This window comes from Somniosus microcephalus, chromosome 5 (genome assembly GCF_052327205.1).
Source record: "Somniosus microcephalus isolate GS21.2 chromosome 5, FLI_Smic_1.0, whole genome shotgun sequence".
Lineage (NCBI taxonomy): Eukaryota > Metazoa > Chordata > Chondrichthyes > Squaliformes > Somniosidae > Somniosus > Somniosus microcephalus.
Genome location: NC_140991.1, coordinates 60,619,254 through 60,638,584, shown reverse-complemented (window position 1 = coordinate 60,638,584; position 19,331 = coordinate 60,619,254). Strand labels below are relative to the sequence as shown.

Genomic DNA, 19,331 nt, shown 5'->3' with positions numbered 1-19,331 from the left:
AACCCGGTCCGCAGCCGCTAAATCCAAATGGCTGCTAAAATCCGAGGCGCGCAGCCTCATTAACACATTAAAATTACTGTCTCGCCTCTTGAGAGCAGGTTACTCTCGCCCAGCCCCCTCTCCCACCCGCCTCTGTTAAACCGGAAGTAGGAGTAGGTAGTTTGTGGCGGGTTGGGTTTCCCACTTTAAAAAATGTACCTCCCCCCCCCCCCCCCCCCCACTCCTCTCCTACCTGTCCTGGGAGATTAAAATTCCCCCCTTTATCTCTCTGCTGTTTGTGGAATGTTGCTAGCACAGAATGGCTGCCACATTTGCGTACATACCAACACAGTGCACTTCTGAAATGCTTTGAGGCATAAAAAACTGTATGGCAACCGTCTGTCTCAAAATACGGTGGTGTAAGTGCCAGAGTAGTTCAGTTACTTTTACATGCTACAAGGGTTTTCAAAATATAACGGTGTGTATATATACTGACTCCCGGTGATAGAATTAAGGTAATGTCTCCCATGGTGGCTGTGTAATAGTTTAAAATACATCTGTGTGAGGTACTGAGTTGAGTTGTTATTTCTCGCCAAAATATGACTTTAGGATGCTCCCACGATAAAGGAAAGTGGGTTCAGACACTTGTGCATCTTTTATAAATATTTGAGGGTAATCCCTACTGGATTTCTAATACTGTGTGCTCCAGGAGGTAACGGCAAGAACAAAATATAGCTCTTTTTAAAAATGAATAATGATTGGTAGCTTGAGGGTTAATGAGCTCTGAAGTCTAGGCAAAATCCAACATTAATCAGCACATCCTCACATAATACAAGTGAATCTATGTTCCAGTTATTTTGCCAAATGTCACATAATTGTATGCCATGATACGAGATATCACAACCCTCTTCAGCCTTTTAAATAGTTCACATTTTTCCTGCATGTTATTGTTGGCATCTCTGGACATTTTAAAAATAGTTTCAAGACGTGTTTAACAGAAACTTGAAACAAAACTCGACAATTTTGTATCACTTGGTCTAACAAAAGTTGACACGTACCAATTGGTTGTGTTAAAAATGAATAAATATAATTAAACCGTCCCTTTTGAGAATTAATTGAAAGAGTAATTTCCGCTTGGATAGAGGATCAAACTTGGGATTATTCCAGTCTCTCTGGTTCAGTTGCTACTTGCTTTCATAACCAGCTGAGCCATTGAGGAGCAAGAATAAAAACAGAAAATGCCAGAAATACTCAGCAGGTCTGGCAGCATCTGCTTGACCTGAGTATTTCCAGCATTATCTGTTTTTATTTCGGATTTCCAGCAACTACAGTATTTTGCTTTTGTATTAGAGGACCAGGAATAACTCTCTTATTGAACTTTAGCATAATTACTGCATTACAACATTAATTATTGAAAGCAGTAATGGTTAGTATTTTTAAAATAACACCTCTTGTGTTTTGTGATGTTCCTTATTTTCAAAACAAGATTAACTCACGGACTACAAACTTGTTTGCTGAAAAATAAACCCAGTGAAAGGAATTTCAGGAATTAAAACACAAAATGCTGGACATACTCAGCAGGTCAGGCAGCATCTGTCGAGAGAACTCTACTAGAACGAGGACCAGTTCTGACGAAAGGTCACCGACCTGAAACGTTAACTCTATTTCTCTCTCCACAGATGCTGCCTGACCTGTGTCCCCAGCATTTTCTGTTTTTATTTCCGATTTCCAGCATCAGTATTTTGCTTTTGTGAAAGGAATTTCTGACTGAGCAAAATGTGCTACCTATTTGCAACCTATTATCGGCAAAAATATGAATTGCTGAAATTTATTGTATTTTTGTGGGGTGGAGGGGTGGGGGGAAATTACCCTAAATTTTCTATGAAGGTTGTAACTAAAGACTAAAATTTAAAATAGAGATGTGACTAAATCTAAAGTTAATACAATTTCTAGGACTAAAATAACAAAGGTCAATAGTTCACAACTTTAGGAACAGATGCTGGATATTGAAACATGAATAAAGTCTCACTGTTCATTCAAGCAGCAATTTATCAATACTTAATGTTTTTTGTACGTTGCGTGAGAAGCGGAACAAAAAATTAGAGCACCTTTTAAAAATATAAATCTTTGGGGGGAAAATTGGAAGACTAAACTTGAGTATGGAAAGCAAAACACCAAATTTTTGACTAAAACTAAAATAAAATTTAAAATTGGAACACAAGACTAGACTAAAATTAGGATTACATTTCTTATAAAGACTATAAATTCAAAATAAGAGACAAGACTAAAAGAAACTGGTTCCAACGATGGAAAACAAAGCAAATAAACCGATGAGGTCATTCTGACTGGGTGAGGTTATATGAGCTCTTGTAATTTGATCATTTAGGATAAATATTTTCTGCAATTGAACAAACTGATAAAACCTATGAATAATTAACAGATCTTGTCATAAAAACAACCTTGTTGCTCCAGTTGTCTTCCTTTTAAGCTTCCTCTTTTGAAGACCGTGTCTCTTTTCCTGGAATACTTTACTCAATTGGTCATCCATCCCTTTATGGGCTGTGTGTGAGATTACGGGACCATTACAGCCAAGGCCCGATCTTGTCTCCATTGATGTCCATATACTGTTCTAACGTGACTGGCTGGATGTTGGTCAAGAGGAGGAAACTAGGGCAGTTTTAATCTCTATTCCATCCTAGCACATATATTAGCACTCTCTCTCAGAAGAGACCAGCTCTCAGCACAGAGGTCCCACTTGGTCCTTCCGAGTCTTCCTAGTACTGCACCACATGGTGATTCTGTTTGCTGAGCTATTGGTGGAGCGCCACGGAATGTTTTCTGCTTTCCTAATGTTGCAGGCGTTATTATCTCACAAGGTTTGTGACCAAATAGAGCGCTGTGACTTTATTCAAAAGGTGACTTAGAACATCAGTAAGCTACATGCGTACAGTGGCATGTCGATACGTATTGTAACAAAAAGACCCCACACTGCATTCATTGGCCAATGTCTGAGGAACCAGCACTACATGGTTTTTCTCAAGAATGGGGTATCTTGGCTTGATTTCAACCTCTTAATCTTTTGTTTAAATTAGGATTTGTTTTTGTTATTCTACTGTACAAAGAATTACATTTTATAAAAAATAGTTTTAAATCATCCTGGTTAAAAAGTCCATCTTGTACACTGACTATGCACTATCCACCTTGCATTTTCTTCAGGTGTTTACAGACCCAGGAAGCAGCTCAAGAAGACTTGGTCCTATTAATGTTCATGACAGCAAGTTTAGTGAGACAGGAGGCAGGTCATCAAATTTGACTTATGACTTTGAAATTAATGTTTTATTTTGAAGAAATTCTGCATGCAGTTTAAGCATTAATATCTGTGCTCCCCACCTTTCAGGTTCCAGGACTATTATTGAAATGCAATCTTTTTTAGACCAGGGGTTTTCAACCAGGGGTCTGCGAGAAGATTTCAAGGGGTCCGTTAATGTGTAGGCAAAAAATAATACACTTTTTTGCCCTAAAGAAATATGGTGGCACCCATTCTCAAATCAGCGCAGCTCCACAGTGCGCATGCAGTATCGTGAGGTCACTGGAAACTGGACGGCGATTGGAAGCCACCAGCAGCAGCACAATGTTTAATTAAAAGCAGGGATGGAGTCCTGTGCAATGAACTGTCCTACACTCTTTGGCTCCTGCAGATGTATCGGGGACAGGTTGCTGTGTGATGTAATGTTTGAGGACAGGCTGCTGATTACTGGAAAAACCTGGCGACAGGGTTTTATTAAAGAGGAGACTGGAGCCTGATTGTGGCTTCATGCACTGGTGCCGAGATCTAGCTCCAGGAACAGTCACACAGCCAAGGGAAATCCTTCCCGAGGCCGCTTAACTTCCAATTTTTGCCACGCTCCAGCAGCGCTAGACCTTCCTGAGACTGCTTAACTTCCAATTTTTGCCATGCTCCAGCAGCGCTAGATTGTGCAGAAGGGACGGATCCCGTTGTTCTTCTCCAAAATAGCAGAAAGACCAGTTGCATACTGAGGGATCGGCTGGAGGGGGATTTACAGCATTTGTTGGGTGTTTATGGGGCATCGATGGTGAAATGAGGGTCATTGCTGCTTTCTGGAGGGCAATACAATTATTGGCTCGAACTCATTGCTATTCGAGCTGAATTGGAGGCTGTATTTATTGCCGGCACAGGCACAATGGGTCGAATGGCCTCTTTGCTGTATTATGATTATTCTATATTTGAGAAAGGCAAACTGTTATAAAACAGTGCGCGGAGACAGACAGAGGCATGTTGGGATAGTCCTCGCAACTCACCTGGAGACAGTAAGGCCGCGACTTGTAGGTAAATCCCAGTTCCCCTCTGGGGGGGTGGGGGGGGGGGTGGTGATGTTGATGGTTAACCAAACGAGTTGCACCCCGGCCCTCCCCTCCCCCTGCAGAGAGGTTTTGCCTTCCCCTGTCCAGACTCCAGCTGTGTTGGGGTCACTGTTTAGTCATCTGCAGGCCCCTGCTCCAATAACTCGTGAGGCAGGAGGTCGGACCCAGCAACACATCATGCAGCACCTCCCTAGAGCTGGAATTAATGTGGTGCAGGTTCACAATATGACTTATCAAAGCGCCCCCTTTACAGGGAGGTAAAAAGCAAATTACTACAACAGTACACATGCTGGGAAACAGCAGGTTAGTCAACATCTACAGGAAGAGAAGGCAACATTTCTTCAGAAGGGGATGGGGTATCTGATCCTTTGTTCACCCACCTGGGGTGTCTGATGCTTTGCTCATCCATGTGGGGTATCTGGTATGTTCGCCCATTTGCGGTTGGGATACCATGCTTTACTCACCATTCAGGTGAGGGATGGGATAGTTTTTATATATATTTTGATTCTTGGGATGTGGGCAAGGCTGGCATTTATGCCCGTCCCTAGTTGGTGCGTGTTTATTACATGCTGAAAGTGCAGAAATTAACATGTTCACAGGTTACGTAATACGTTCTCTCATTAAGGTGCAATGTTTCACAGAGTAAGTAAAACAAGTAATAAATATCGATGTTTAATTGTAATTTTTATACAGAAAAAATACTTGTGTTGTTACAGGGGGTCCGTGGAATTTTTAATAACACGGGAGGGGGGGCCTCAGAAGCAAAAAGTTTGAGAGCCCCTGACTTAGATGACATTAAATGCAAAAATGCTGGAAGTACGCAACAGGGCCATTAGCATCTGAAAGGATTGCATTTATTTAATTCCAGTGTTTGCAATGTTTTCCCTTCTATTTTGGATAAAATGACACTAATTTTTATAGTGCTAATGTCTGATATTTTAGAATCCCATGATTCCTTTGTTATTTTGAGAAAAGCTCACTGGCTTTATTCAGTTTTGTTTCTCCTGTGTTCCCCCCATGGCTGTCTATATTGTAAAATCAGCATGTAAAACAATGAGCAGATCTCCCATGGCATTGCTTACAATAAATCAAATGACGAGCTGTTTTATAAGGGTAGGAGTATTATACTGTGTAATGCACAATGTATTATTCTGTTAAGGTGGAGATTTATCCCTTTTAAGGCCACCTCCGGTCAATCAGAGTTTGTTTTTTACAGATTGGAAAGTGCTTGTAAATTTAAGGCTTCAAGTCAATGACTGCCTCTTTCTCTTTATTTTTGAAAGACTATTTTGCATCTGTAATGAAGCGTGGCATCTGGTGTGTGATGGAAGGGCTGGGCACCGTAACTTTCCTCCACATTGTCAAAGTGTCAAAGGTGTTATTTGCTTACTAGTTTCTTTTTTTTTTAGACAGGAGGTGCCTTCTCCATGGAATACCAAACAAAAAGAGTGGCATCAGAGCGGGTGGCAACACAAAACACCCTTTCAGTGATAGGGGAATGCATTGATCAGTTTGCCCCAGGATGTACAGGAATGCAGAAGATACTCAATGCTCGTTGCCCATTGGTGCGGTTTTCTCATCAGCCTTCAGGATTTCAGTGTGACCTCACTGCCAATAATAGGTGAGGAACACCATAATCCGTTCATGTGTATTGCCTTATGGCTCTTGCTGTGCGAAAAAGAAAATGAGTATCCAGAATAGCCCCTACTCAGGGTGAACCATTAGGAACTGGGATTGGTTTAGACCCACACCCATGACACCATACTGGTTAATGTGGTCATTGCAAATGGATCATTACAGGTGTCCATTCTGAAGGATATATGTGGACCATGGATGTGAATCTAAATAGAGTAAGAAAGGAGATTTATGTTTTAAAGATTACTTTTAAGCAACTGCTCTTATTTATCGGTGTGGCACATAGATTCTCATTACTTCAGAGGCGAGAGTGCTATAACTCAGCCGAGGAGTCGTCCTGGGCTTAATGTTGGCACTCTTGCTTCTGAGTCCGAGGTCGTGAGTTCAAGCTACACTTGAGACTTGAGCACACAATCTCAAGCCGGAGGCCCCCGTCTGTGCTCTCAGGTGGTCGTAAAAGATCCCATGTCACTAGATGAAGAAAAACCGGGAAGTTCTCCTGGTGTCCTGGTCAATACTTATCCCTCAGCCAACATTGTTGTTCGTGGGATCTTGCTGTGTGCAACTATATTGCTGCATTTCCCTACATTACACCAAGTGACTACATGTCAAAAGTATTTCATTAACTCTGCCTTGGGATGCCCTGGAGGGTGCTATATAAATGCAAGTTCTTTATCTATTGAAGTTTGAAATATAAGCTTGATAAGAAATATCTGGAATCTGTATTTACGCTTGTTGTTTAGTCTGTTTCTTGTGTAGCTCTTTGTTTTCTATATTTATATGTGCACTTATATTTTAACCATGCTTATGAGGGAGAGGAAGCAAAAAGATTAGAAATTGAAATAGCTTTCAATGTGAAAAAAACATTTCTGCCCTTGTATTGCGGAGATGAAAATGTTCAATTCTTCTAATTTGTTTAACCTCCACAAACAAGTAGAATATGTATGTCTAACAGGGAAAGAGACTTGCGACTCTGTCCCTTTTAGGAACTTTACATTTTTACGTGGCTTCTTTGGTTAGTGGTCTTCCCTGCTCCAAAGCCTCACTCTGAACTGCACCTTTTAACTCTCTCTCTTCTGTTGAAAGAAACAGTTTGTGTTCTAGGAAACGGACAAGGTTTGAGTTCACCATTAAGTGTTTTCTGCAATAATATTATTATTGTAGTTTTACAGGTCTGTTGCTTTTGGGTTCGATAAAAGTTTTGATAAGTTTTACTTGGCTTTCACCGATGTTTTGATTTTGGAAGTCATTGTCACCTGTAATCAGCTAGCAGTATTTTGCTGTTTGCATACGGCCAATATCCGTCTGCATTGAGTAAATCTGCTCCAGCTGAATTGTTGTTGATTCTACTCCGTGCTAACACACAGTTTCAAGAATTGTGTCAAATATCATTCATAATTCTATTTTTGTCTCCTCTTTCCCCACTGTATCCACCCCCTCTCCCAGCTGTCCATTTATCTCCCAATTAAAATGTATTACTTTAGGCGGAGTTTCAACAGTCATCCTTATTGCAGCTAACCTCTCTAGCAGTTGTCTGCATTGGCCAGCCTCGTAAGCATCCTTCTGCATTAAAGCACTCCTCCTTTCAGTGTTAACTGTTATTTCATCCCCAGCTGTTATGGAGTGGCACACACTTTCAATATCAGCCTCTGACTTTATTTCTTTTTACAAAACTCGAATGCTTTTGACCCCATGTTATCGGAGTTGTGAAGAACCCCACTTGCTTTGACTTATGAAAGCAAGGTGCTGCCAATGAGAATACACGCTGCCTCAGTAAATGCAACAGCAAGGTATACCAGTAGTTAAGTGTGTGTAATGTGAGCACCTTTCTAAATAGATAGAAGGAAGGTTGAGGTTAAAATAACGATATGCAGCAAAACCCTATTGAAAAATGATTACTGTGGAGTTTACTTCTAAGCAATACCTTATTCACAGTAAATATTGTCAGTTCTGACCTGTTATATAAGCACATTAAACTAATCCTGACAGTTGCTTCATATTTTTAAATAATTTTCCAAGAGACCTGTCTGAGGTAGTTTGTTTTCCTGTAACAGGCCAGCGAATCACGAAATTTACTGTGAACAAGGTACGTATTGCTTTAAATTAAACCGTGATTCAAAACCGTTCAAAATAATAAATCTACACTTATTTATTTAATTATCTTGCCAAAATGATAAGTTCTTTCTGACTTGAGGTTGGGCAGAATGATTCATGACCACCTGTTCAGGTTAGCAAGGCTTAGGCTTAACCTATGACATGTTCACGTTCCATTCAGATCAAGAAAGCACCATTTTTAAAACTGAAGGTATGGATAGGGTTTCATCGACTTGTCAGAATTTAAAAAGTACAGTTGATAATCTTTCTTTAACTCCGTTTAAAAAAATATGCTAATTGATTTTTTACTTTTGTTATAGAATTGCTATGAGAAGCACAGAACTCTTTTATATGTATTCTAATATCGACCCTCGGGTACGGGCCCTGGTGTTTGGTGTTCGGTGCTGGGCCCGTGTTCAAGGGATCACCAGCAGTATTCCCGGAGCCTGGATCACTAACTTCTCCTTGACCATGATGGTTCTTTTCCTGCTGCAGAGGAGAAGTCCGCCAATCATACCGACACTAGACCAGCTCAAAGACCTAGCAGGTAATGCAGGCTAAGAGATTTCAGTATCCTTTACACGTCACTGTTTCACAGCAGCTTGCAACAGTCACATATCAATTTAGAGTCATAGATCGTTACAGCACCAAAGGAAGGAATGTGCCCCGTCATGCCTGTGTCACCTCTGAAAGAGCTCAGTCCCATTCCTCCACTCTTTACCCATATACCCCAACATTTTCTTCAAATATTTATATGCTTTTTAAAAGCTATGCCCTAACAAACCTCTGCATACAAATAAAAAATCTTCTAACCTCTTCCTTTATGCCTCTAATTACTGACTCACTGACCACTGGAAATAGTTTTTCCTTATTTACCTTATCAAATCTCTCTTCGTTAGACCTTGTTGAGGTGTTCAAATGATAAGAGGTCCAGTTTCTTTAGTTTCTCCTCATAACTAATGCTTCTCATTCCTGTTTTTTAAATTATTATTCATTCTCGGAATATGGGCATCGCTGGCAAGCCATCTTACCCATCCCTAGTTGCTCTTGAGCAGGTGGTGGTGGGCCACCTTCTTGAACCGCTGCAGTCCATACGGTGAAGGTATTCCCACAATGCTGTTAGGTAGGGAGTCCTAGGATTTTGACCCAGCGACGATAAAGGAACAGCGATATATGTCCAATCGGGATGGTGTGTGACTTGGAGGTGAATTTGGAAGTAGTGGTGTTCCCATGCACTTGCTGGCCCTATCCTTCTAGGTGGTGGAGGTCACTGATTTGGGAGTTGCTGCCGAAGAAACCTTGGAGAGTTGCTGCAGTGCATCCTGTAGATAATACACACTGCAGACATGATGCACCGGTGGTGGAGGAAGTGGATGTTTAAGCTGAAGGGGGGGCGGTGAAAACGATCAAGCAAACGGCTTTGTCCTGAGTGGTGTTTAGCTTCTTGAGTGTTGTTGCAGCTACACCTCTCCAGGCAACGGGGGAGTATTCCATCACACTCCTGACTTGTGCCTGGCAGGTATTGCAGAGCCTTTGGCAAGTCAGGAGGTGAGCCACTTGTCGCAGAATACCCAGCCTCTGACCTGCTCTAGTAGCCACCGCATGTATGGCTGGTCCAGTTGAGTTTCTGGTCAATGGTGACCCCCAGAATGATGATGGTGGGGAATTCGGTCATAGTAATGCCACTGAATGTCAAGAAGAGGTGGTTATGCTCTTGTTAGAAATGGTCATTGCCTGGCACTTGTGTGGCACAAATGTTACTTGCCACTTATCAGCCCTATCCAGATCTTGCTGCATTCGAGCATGGACTGCTTTATCTGAGGAATTGCAAATGGAGCTGAACACTGTGCAATCATCAGCAAACATCCCCACTTCTGACCTTATGATGGAGGGAAGGTCATTGATGAAGCAGCTGAAGATGGTTGGGCCTAGGGGACTTCTGCAGCAATGTCCTGGGGCTGTGATGATTGTTTCCAACACCACCGTCATCTTCCTTTGTGCTAGATATGACTCCAGCCACTGGAGAGTTTTCCCCCTGATCCCCATTGACTTCAGTTTTACTAGGGCTCTTTGGTCGAATGCTGCCTTGATGTTAAGGGCAGTAACTCTTACCTCACCTCTGGAATTTAACTCTTGTTTGGACCAAGGAAGTAATAAGACTCTGGAACTGAGTGGTTCTGGTGGAGCCCAAACTGAGCATCTGTGAGCAGGTAATTGTGGAGTAAGTGCTGTTTGATAGCACTGTTAATGACTCCTTTATTACATTTTATGATTGAGAATTGGCCTCCTTCTGTGCTGTAAGATTCTATCATTCCATATAGCCTAACTAATATTTTATACAGGTTTAGTATTACCTCTTTGATTTTGTCTGTGTTGTAGTTTCTATGTAAGCATAGGGAAAAGAAGGCTGTCTTCTCTATCTGTTGCACTCCATAAAAGAAGGAGCTTCATTTAAATGGAGCAAGAGTCCCTGAAACCAGCGTGGAGTCTTTTGTTAAGGCCTTGGCTCATGCAGTGAGTACTTGGGATCCGCAGAGAGGAAGAGGTGCCTCTCGCTCCAAAAGGGGCATCAACGGGCCTTCCACAGCTGCCTCGGGTCTACCGCCCCCTCTCCGCTGGCAGCCCTGAGGTGGCTGGAATCAGCGGTGGGAGGCAGGGAAATCGGCCAGGTTCTTGGGGCCCTGCCTCCCAGTGTTCTGGTGATCTGGGCATGGGCTTGGTGGGACATAAATTGAGGTTGACCTGATAGGAGATGGTGATGTGGCAGTGGGCCTCCTCGCCCAATTTTCCTACATATTTAGGTAGTGTGGAGAGAAGAATCCAGCTCAGTAAATCTAGTCCCCAGGGTTTGTCTGGGATATCAAGCTGCACCAAATCCAGCCCTAATTATGCTGCAGCGCTTTGCTGATTCTCATTACGACATCGGTAAGGCCTCTTTCAAACAGATTTTAGAGCTTGCAAATCTCTACTCTCATCCAACTATTACAGAAATATATATACTTTTAATTAATGTAAACTCATGTTTAACTCTTCAATTATACAGAACCAAATAGAATAGTAGTTCGATAGCAAAATACTGCGGATGCTGGAAATCTGAAATAACAACAGAAAATGCTGGAAAAGCTCAGCAGGCCAGGCAACATCCGTGGAGAGAGAAAGAGTCAATGTTTCGGGTCAAACCCTTCGTCAGGACTGAGAAAACACAGGAAATGAAACTGGCCTTTAATCTGTTTCAGTTCCTGTGTTTTTTCAGTCCTGACGAAGGGTTTCGACCCGAAACGTTGACTCTATTTCTCTCTCCACGGATGTTGCCTGGCCTGCTGAGTTTTTCCAGCATTTTCTGTTATTTTAGAATAGTAGTTGTCATTTTTTCTTTCTCTTTGAATATATGTGAGAGAATCTAAAATGAAATAAGGATACTTCATAGTTTCTTTATATATTTACTTAATTCACTGCGAAATTCACAGTGAAAGAAATATATTTTTTGTGCTAAAGCTGATTTAAATCTGATGTAGTTAGTGCCATATGACTGGGATGAAGTCATCTTTTGATGACTTCATCCCACATGCCCTCTCTTCCAAGAATTAAGGCGATTTTGTATGTCACAAAAAGTACAGACTAAAAACTGCAATTGGTTGTATAACTGCAGAAAAAAAGTCCAAAACTTTAGCTGGGAAGGTGTCTGTATTCCCAGGAACACCAGCTGAGGATTGCATATTACCACTGGGTTATATTTATCCACAATAAATCACACGTTGTTGCCGCCCTGAACATTATTCAGGGCAGTTCTGTTGCTGGTGGACAGCATAAACCCAGTGCAAGAATTTTATGGCATATTGGGGGAAAAATTGGGTGAGTAGCACCACCTGTTAGCGCCTAAAGAGGCAGTCAGTGGCTGTAGCGCCACTGGCTGCGCCTCCCGCGATATTCAGCAGGGGCACTAATGGTGGCGTTAGCCTTTTGCGCTGCGCCGCCACCAATGACGTCATCGGTGTGCACAGCGCCCCGATCGCGATATTTGGTAGCGAACGCCGCTGTAGCGCCGTTCGCTGCCCGGTTCACGGGGCCTTGCTGCGCCGGCAGAGGCGCAAGTTAAGGTGGAGGTGCGGGGCGGCCGCCTGCCAGCACCTCCGTCCCCGGCCTCCTGATCCCCCACCCCCCCCCCCCCCCCCCCCCCGCGGCATTGCCGGCTGTTTCTCGAGAGCCCAGCACTTCTCCTTGGTGCTGGGCTCTTTTGCCGGCACTCGCGATCGGGGCTCGCGCTGTTGCAGGCCCCTCCCCCTTAACAGTGGGAGGAAGGCCTGCAGTACCGCAGCGTGCCGTGCCGCAGCGTGTGGCGCTGCGGCACGTAGCGCTGCGAAATTCACTTTCAGCGCCCTAAGAGGAACGCGGAGCGCCTCGAGCCGTGCCCCGTCTCCCTCTAGGGGCACTTCAACTGAATTTGCGGCGATCGCGGCGCAAGTTCCAGCGCCCAGGCAAACTTTGCGCCGCTTGGGCGCCTCAGGCCAATTTCTAGGCCATTAACTTTACCCCAGAGAATCTTACTTTTGTAGCAGTGCCTGGTTTAGTGTTCCAGATTTTCCCAGAAACCAGACTTCGAGATGACTGGTGAGGGAAGACTCTGGGGGGAGGTTCATTCCTTTTTTTGCAAGAAATGCTGCTGAGATTGAAGGGGATAACTTTTCCTGGGAAAGTCAGACAGCAGTGCAACCAAAGAATTTTTGGTCCTAGAAAGGCACAGGTTTCTGCTTTCCCAGGTAATGAAGAAGGTAGCTGTAGGCCATGAAAATTCAGCATTAAACACCTCCTACCTTATGTTTTTGGAGAGCTGGGTAGCTTTGGGCTCATCGTGGACCTAAGGGTCTTGAATGTCATTGTGAAGGGGAAACCCAATTTTGCAATGCTGTTCAACTTGCTGCAGCTCAGTGGGCAAATGGATTGTATGGCGTGACAGTGAGCCTTTAGTCCAGGACGGTGCCAAGTATGATCTCTGGCCTGTGATGCAGGTGCCAACATCAGCAGAGGCTGCTGTGGGAGCTTTACAATTGGCCCCAGGATTCCTAGGCTAAAAAACTTAACTAAACCACTACTTACTGCTCCTCAAAGATCTCTGTTGGAAGTGCATTGTGCAGTCTTCAGGCAAGGGCAGGTTCAGGCTCAGTTTCAATACGCTCCCCACCGTCTATTACCTCACTGCCTAAGCTCTCTCATAAGTCATGACCACTTGAGTGAAATGCAGGAGGGCTGCAATCATGTTGTGTGAGACCATGTTTCATGAGTCATGCTGTCTTGAGAAGAGGGTTCAGGGGAGAAAGTTAAAGATAAATTATGGTACTGCTATTAAAGGGACAGGGGCACAATATTTTATTTCCTCCCCCACCCCGGCCAATTTTTATAACCCCCATTCATTTGAATATGTAGAATGATCAATATTAAAAGAACAAAGACGACCGTAGCTACATTTCCATTCTCTCCCTGACCTTCCAGCCCATCTGCTGTCTTCCTGTGTTAATCCATTGCTATTGCTTTTTGGTGTGTAAGGATTTTGAGGAATTGTGGAATTTATAGCCCAGGAGGCCATTCAGCCCATTGTACCTGTGCCAATGTTCGAGCTTTAACGAGAGCTGCTGACTGTAATCCTGTTTCTCTGCCCTCTCCCTATATCCTTTTATATCAAGAACACTGATCATGCCACTGATTGTCTTTTTCAGAAGCAAAAGATAAATATGTTATTGAAAATCATGACTGCACATTTGTTTCTGATTACAAAATAAAGCCTTCGCAAAATACAGAGACACTGGGTAAGTAAGAAGTTGTAGAATTGACCATATATAAAGTAATATGTAATTCTGGTTTGCAAATTAAATGACTTTCAGTTTGGGTTTCTTTACAGAGGAACTCCTACAAGAATTCTTTGAATTTTATGGCACTTTTGCTTTCAATAAAATGTCCATCAATATCAGAAAGGTTAGTATGTTGCAGACTTTGGAATTTTTATATTTCTTTGATTTTTCTAATGTGGAGGTTCTTACGATCTAGTTTTGTTTAAACAATACCTGACATTGTTACAGTGGAACTTTTAACAAGATCTTGGTGCATCAAAATGATCGCTATTGGGAGTTTGTGTGAATCATGGGGAAGACATTAAAGTAGAAAGGTCAGAGCTAGATCAGCCCAAAGATAACCTGTTAGTCAGAGCCTCTTCAAGCTGTAGAACTGGACAGTTGTTAAGAGAAATCATTCTGAATCACTTTTAAGGATAACCCTAATTTGAAAATCGAACCTTGATTTTTCTTTTGAATTAATTAGCTGTAGGAAGTAAAGTTTGTAGTGTTTTCAGACAGCCAGTTGGGTGCGACCATGACCACAGTCTGCAGCTGGTCTGTAGTTGAGCGTACAGGTCAGGATCTTGAAATGACTGGAATCAGCCCATCTCTCCCAACTTCCTCCCTGAGGTAGCAGCCATTGAGGCCATTTGATGGCATTCTTCCGTCACATTATTTAACCTTGTGCCACTTGTTCCAGTGATTTGTCATTCTCCATCTTTGCTGTTGCGTTCAACAACTGTGTATGCTGACAACCAGTGCAGCTGCTGATAGTCTGGTGACACTTTCTAACACATCTATACCTTTGCACGTGTTTCAGTTACCAGTTCCAGTAACCTCAATCTTAGACTAACGACTTAGCATAATCTGTAACTTCATGTCAACCACAGGATATGGCAAAGGCAGGACATTTCAGAGATGCCAGGTGCTACTAGCCATTCTTCTTTAGTGCATATCTCAATGCTGTATAAATGTCAAGATTATACAACACACCTTGATGAGTTTGACTTCCAAATCATTCGGAGATTCCAATTTAAAAATATATTCATTAGATAGTAACATTTTCTTTTATAAAGTGGTGAAATATTCTGAACAAAAAGTACCCTCTACCTCTCCCAAGACTTTAATAAGTGGAGGGGATGGGATGGTCGCTGTGTACCCCTGTCTGGCTGTGCCATCCCCACCTCGTATCCTCTTAAGTGTGCAATCAAGCAGGCAGTGTTTGTTGACAAAAGTCACTGGGAACGGGCCTTGCCACCTACAGTATCCACAGGCTGCAAACCCTGGCATTAGCACCAGAAGCAACTTTCAGAGAAAAGAGCATTAGCTACCAGAATCATGCAACAGCAAGTGGGCAAGCAAATGGCAGGCAGTCAAAGATAGGAAAGTGGATGGTAGTAGAAGCGGTGGGAATGGCTGGCAATGAAGGGGGAAATGGATAGAAATGACTGAGGTGGGGGAGAAGCTGGGAACAGTGCTTTAGGGTGGGGAAGGGCGGCAACATTAATTGAGATGGAGTGGGGCGGAGAACCCTAGCTTGAAATGTGGGGGGAAAAGTGGGCAAAGATCCCAGGCTGAACTCTGGGGGGAGGGAAGAACACCAGTATAAACTAGGAAGATTGGAGGAGAGCGTGCTTCTGTGAAAGGTTAGGGAGTTGGATCGGGTAAGTGTCTCGGAACTGGGTCTGGAGTGAGAAGAGTGCCTTTGTGAACTGCAGTAGTGAGGGCAGAGATGCTGGGTGTGCAAGAGTGAATGTTGAGGTGAACGTTTGGGTAAATGATGGTCTGATGGCCTGCTAAAATTCCAAATGTCACTGTTTTTCATTTTTAGATTTAAAATCTATTAATTGTGAAGTATAAATGTGCTTAAATTGAACCAGCGTGTATCACTTCTAATGTAAAAATTCAGAATTTTCTTATGGAGCCTGCCCCAAACTCCCAGAGAAATGCTCCACCAATGTTCTGTCTTCATCATTTAGATTTCCTCTTCAGGCTTTAGTGTACTTGTCTTTTTTCCCCTCTATTGCAAATGAAAGGATATTGGAATATTACCAAGTCCGTGTAAATACTTGTTTTCATATGTCGGGGCCATTCTTAACGGCTGTCTGTTTTTCAGAAACTGTTGGTCAGTGTTTACTGGGTTGGCATATATGAGCATATTACTGTACAAATATGCACAGCGAGGTCATCAGTGCCCCTCCTATAAATGCTGTGTTGAAAATATGAACCAGTACTGTACCCAATCGGAAAACCAGGGTACAATTTTCTGCTTTAAAAAAAAAAAAGTTTTTGAAAATGTTGCATTTTAAAATCTTATTTATACGTGCTCCAATAATTGTTAAAAGTTTCCCGTTTCAACTTGTAATGTATTCATTTAAAATGTTTGAAGTTTAAAAATAAGAGTGGGGAGGGAATAAATCAGAATACAGAACCACTTCTACATAGAAACATAGAAGATAGGAGCAGGAGTAGGCCATTCGGCCCTTCGAGCCTGCTCCGCCATTTAATGAGATCATGGCTGATCATCCAAATTCAGTACCCTGTCCCTGCCTTCTCCCCATATCCCTTGATCCCTTTAGCCTTAAGAAATATATCCAACTCTTTTGAATATATTTAATGAACTGGCCTCCACCGCCCTCTGTGGCAGAGAATTCCACAGGTTCACCACTCTCTGGGTGAAGAAATTCCTCCTCATTTCAGTCCTAAATGGCTTACCCCTTATCCTTAGACTATGACCCCTGGTTCTGGACTCCCCGGCCATCATAAACATCCTTCCTGCATCTAGTCTGTCCAGGCCTGACAGAATTTTATAGGTTTCGATGAGATCCCCTCTCAATCTTCTAAACTCCAGTGAGTATAAGCCCAATCGACACAATCTCTCCTCATACGTCATTCCTGCCATCCCAGGTATTAGCCTGGTGAATCTTCGCTGCACTCCCTCCATGGCAAGAACGTCCTTCCTCAGGTAAGGTGACCAAAACTGCACACGATACTCAAGGTGCGGTCTCACCAAGGCCCTGTACAACTGTAGCAAGACATCCTTGTTCCTGTACTCGAACCCTCTTGTTACGAAGGCCAACATACCATTTGCCTTCTTAACCGCCTGCTGCACCTGCATGCTTACCTTCAGCGACTGGTGCACAAGAACACCCAGGTCTCTTTGTACTTCCCCTTCTCCCAATCTATTGCCATTCAAATAATAAACCTAAGCAAACTTTTGCTGTGGAGTGTATAGCAATTACATTCAGTGCTATGTAATAGTGACCTCGGGAGCACCTGATTAAAATAGGGTTATAAAACTCTTGGACTACTCGGAGAATGTTGTAATGGTATCTACAATGATGTTGTCTGTGTCTCGGTTTTAAATATTATGGCTGGTGCTGCTGTGATTTAGGGATGGTCCTCACTATTCACAAGTAGCTGCAAGAGGAAGTTGAGAACACGCTGGAATAATATGATTTGGTGTTAATCAGTTTTTAAAAATTGATCTAATGACCATGAATGATGAGGCATCTGTATATAAAACATGAAGCAAACCATAGCAATGAATGCTTCAACATAAGACTAAACAATCGCATATCTGGTAAAACAGACTAAGTAATGCTTCTGTACTTTATGGCAATGCAAAAGAAAGGGCTCTATTAATAATATAGTACCACTATCGGTAATAGACCATGTTCATTCATGCTCAGGAAGGTGGAATACCTCTGACTCTTAATTTCCCTTTTCACTCACTTGAGAAACAATGAAAGGGAGCAGTGCTGAATCACAGGCCAGGGACGGGGGTGAAGGCATGGAAGGGAAATGAGAAATGAGTAGCAGATGCAGGTGTGAGAGAAAGGAAGGGAGATAGACTTTGGCAGGGGTGGGGGGTCAACGTTCTCTTGTATGTCCTTTCTAAAAAAAAAAAAAATGGTTCGTTTTGTAATGTCAGTAAGCTGCAATATTTAACATAGTTGGGATAGAGCAGCAGTTACATCGTTTGTAGCTGATGATGCAAGTTCAATCGACGCTCGAACAACCAATGTGTTAACTCCAGTTTGATCATTTCCCTATTAAAGTTCAGTGAAATATCTATGGAAGAACCAGGTTTTCATAGCGCAGACCTACCCTGGATTCACATAGGTGTCCAAGTAACTTGCAACATTTGTTTTTCCACTGAAGTTGCAAATAAAGAAAGTGAAAGAAATACTTTGAATTTATGTAGTGCTGTATCACATTGTTGAAATACCAAAGTGTTTTGATTCCTCGAATAAGGATCATCAAAATCAGTTTTTACAGATTTCCACTAATAAATTCCTGGATTTTTTTTTTGTTAGTGAATCCTCCTGAATTTGAGAGAGAAATCTGAAATTTCTCATTGTTATAAAAAATTAAGGTCCGGAGGTGCATGTACGTCACATCTGTGGCCTCATCACACACGGTGTATGCCATGCTGATATCACCGATTCTATGTGTGCACCTCTCCGGAGCCTATTTTCCAACAGGAAAAGAAATGTAAGCTATGTAATTTGGATTTTTTTTTTTAAGGGGATTTGAATCATCATTATGTACTGCTGTGATGTCTACGTTCTCAATACTGCAGCAAACATTAGTCTTTAATACTCAGTTAGGTGTGGAACAAGGTTAGCACTGCACTGGCAGTTACCACACTGATGGTCCCTTTAACACTGAGGGCAACAATCAAAGGCTGCCTCAGGTCACACCAAGGCACTGTTTACTAAAACTAAAATCACAACTGTTCCCTTGTGCATAAATCTCCAACATTTTTTATTCCATCATTGCAGTGGCAGCTACATGACCGGAGTCACAATAATAAACATAGGTTCGTCAATTTTAAAATTTTCATTTAAAAATGATCAATAATAACTCATTTGAATAATCTTTAATAACAGTTAGTTACTTTGAAGTGAAATGATTTTTGTCGGAAAATGTGACATTTTCTGCATGAGTACTATCTCGTAAACAGCAATGAGATGACTGACCAGATAATCTCTTTATGGTAGTGGTGGTTGAGGGGGCATTGTTCTCTAGGACACCAGGAGAAAGCTGCTTTATTTCTCGCATGGGATCCTTAACATCCACTTGAACCACCACAGTAGGCAGATAGGACCTCCGTTAATATCTCATCTGAAGGATGGATGTGCTTTGAGCTTTTTCAACGTGTTAATGAAGCAATTGTGTCTTTTTTCAGTTTAGGCCAAGATAATGGTATTTTCTTAAAATTCACAATACAGTAGTTTCCTCAGACCAGTATTCATAACAATTTGTCTGTCATTTTCAACTTGTATTATTTTTTTTAATTGCTAGGCATAGATACAGCCACTAGCAAAATATATTCTGATAAAGCAAGCAATTGTCAAATGCATTTTTAGAATATATTTTTTAAATATTTGAAGTATGTACTGGCATTAG

The 19,331-nt window shown here is 42.2% G+C and overlaps 1 protein-coding gene across 3 annotated transcripts in view; it reads left to right on the top strand.

The window, feature by feature from the left end:
* mtpap (mitochondrial poly(A) polymerase) overlaps positions 1-19,331 on the top strand; it is a 136,558-nt gene that overhangs the window by 45,458 nt on the left and 71,769 nt on the right. For 2 of the 3 annotated variants that reach the window (XM_085987676.1, XM_085987675.1), the window contains exons 5-8: positions 5,772-5,983; positions 8,412-8,638; positions 13,803-13,892; positions 13,985-14,058. In XM_085987676.1, coding sequence (XP_085843802.1) covers positions 5,772-5,983; positions 8,412-8,638; positions 13,803-13,892; positions 13,985-14,058 — 603 coding nt within the window. Of the gene's footprint in view, positions 1-5,771; positions 5,984-8,411; positions 8,639-13,802; positions 13,893-13,984; positions 14,059-18,703; positions 18,785-19,331 lie in introns of those variants that run through there. The other variant, XM_085987677.1, reaches the window with a different exon arrangement.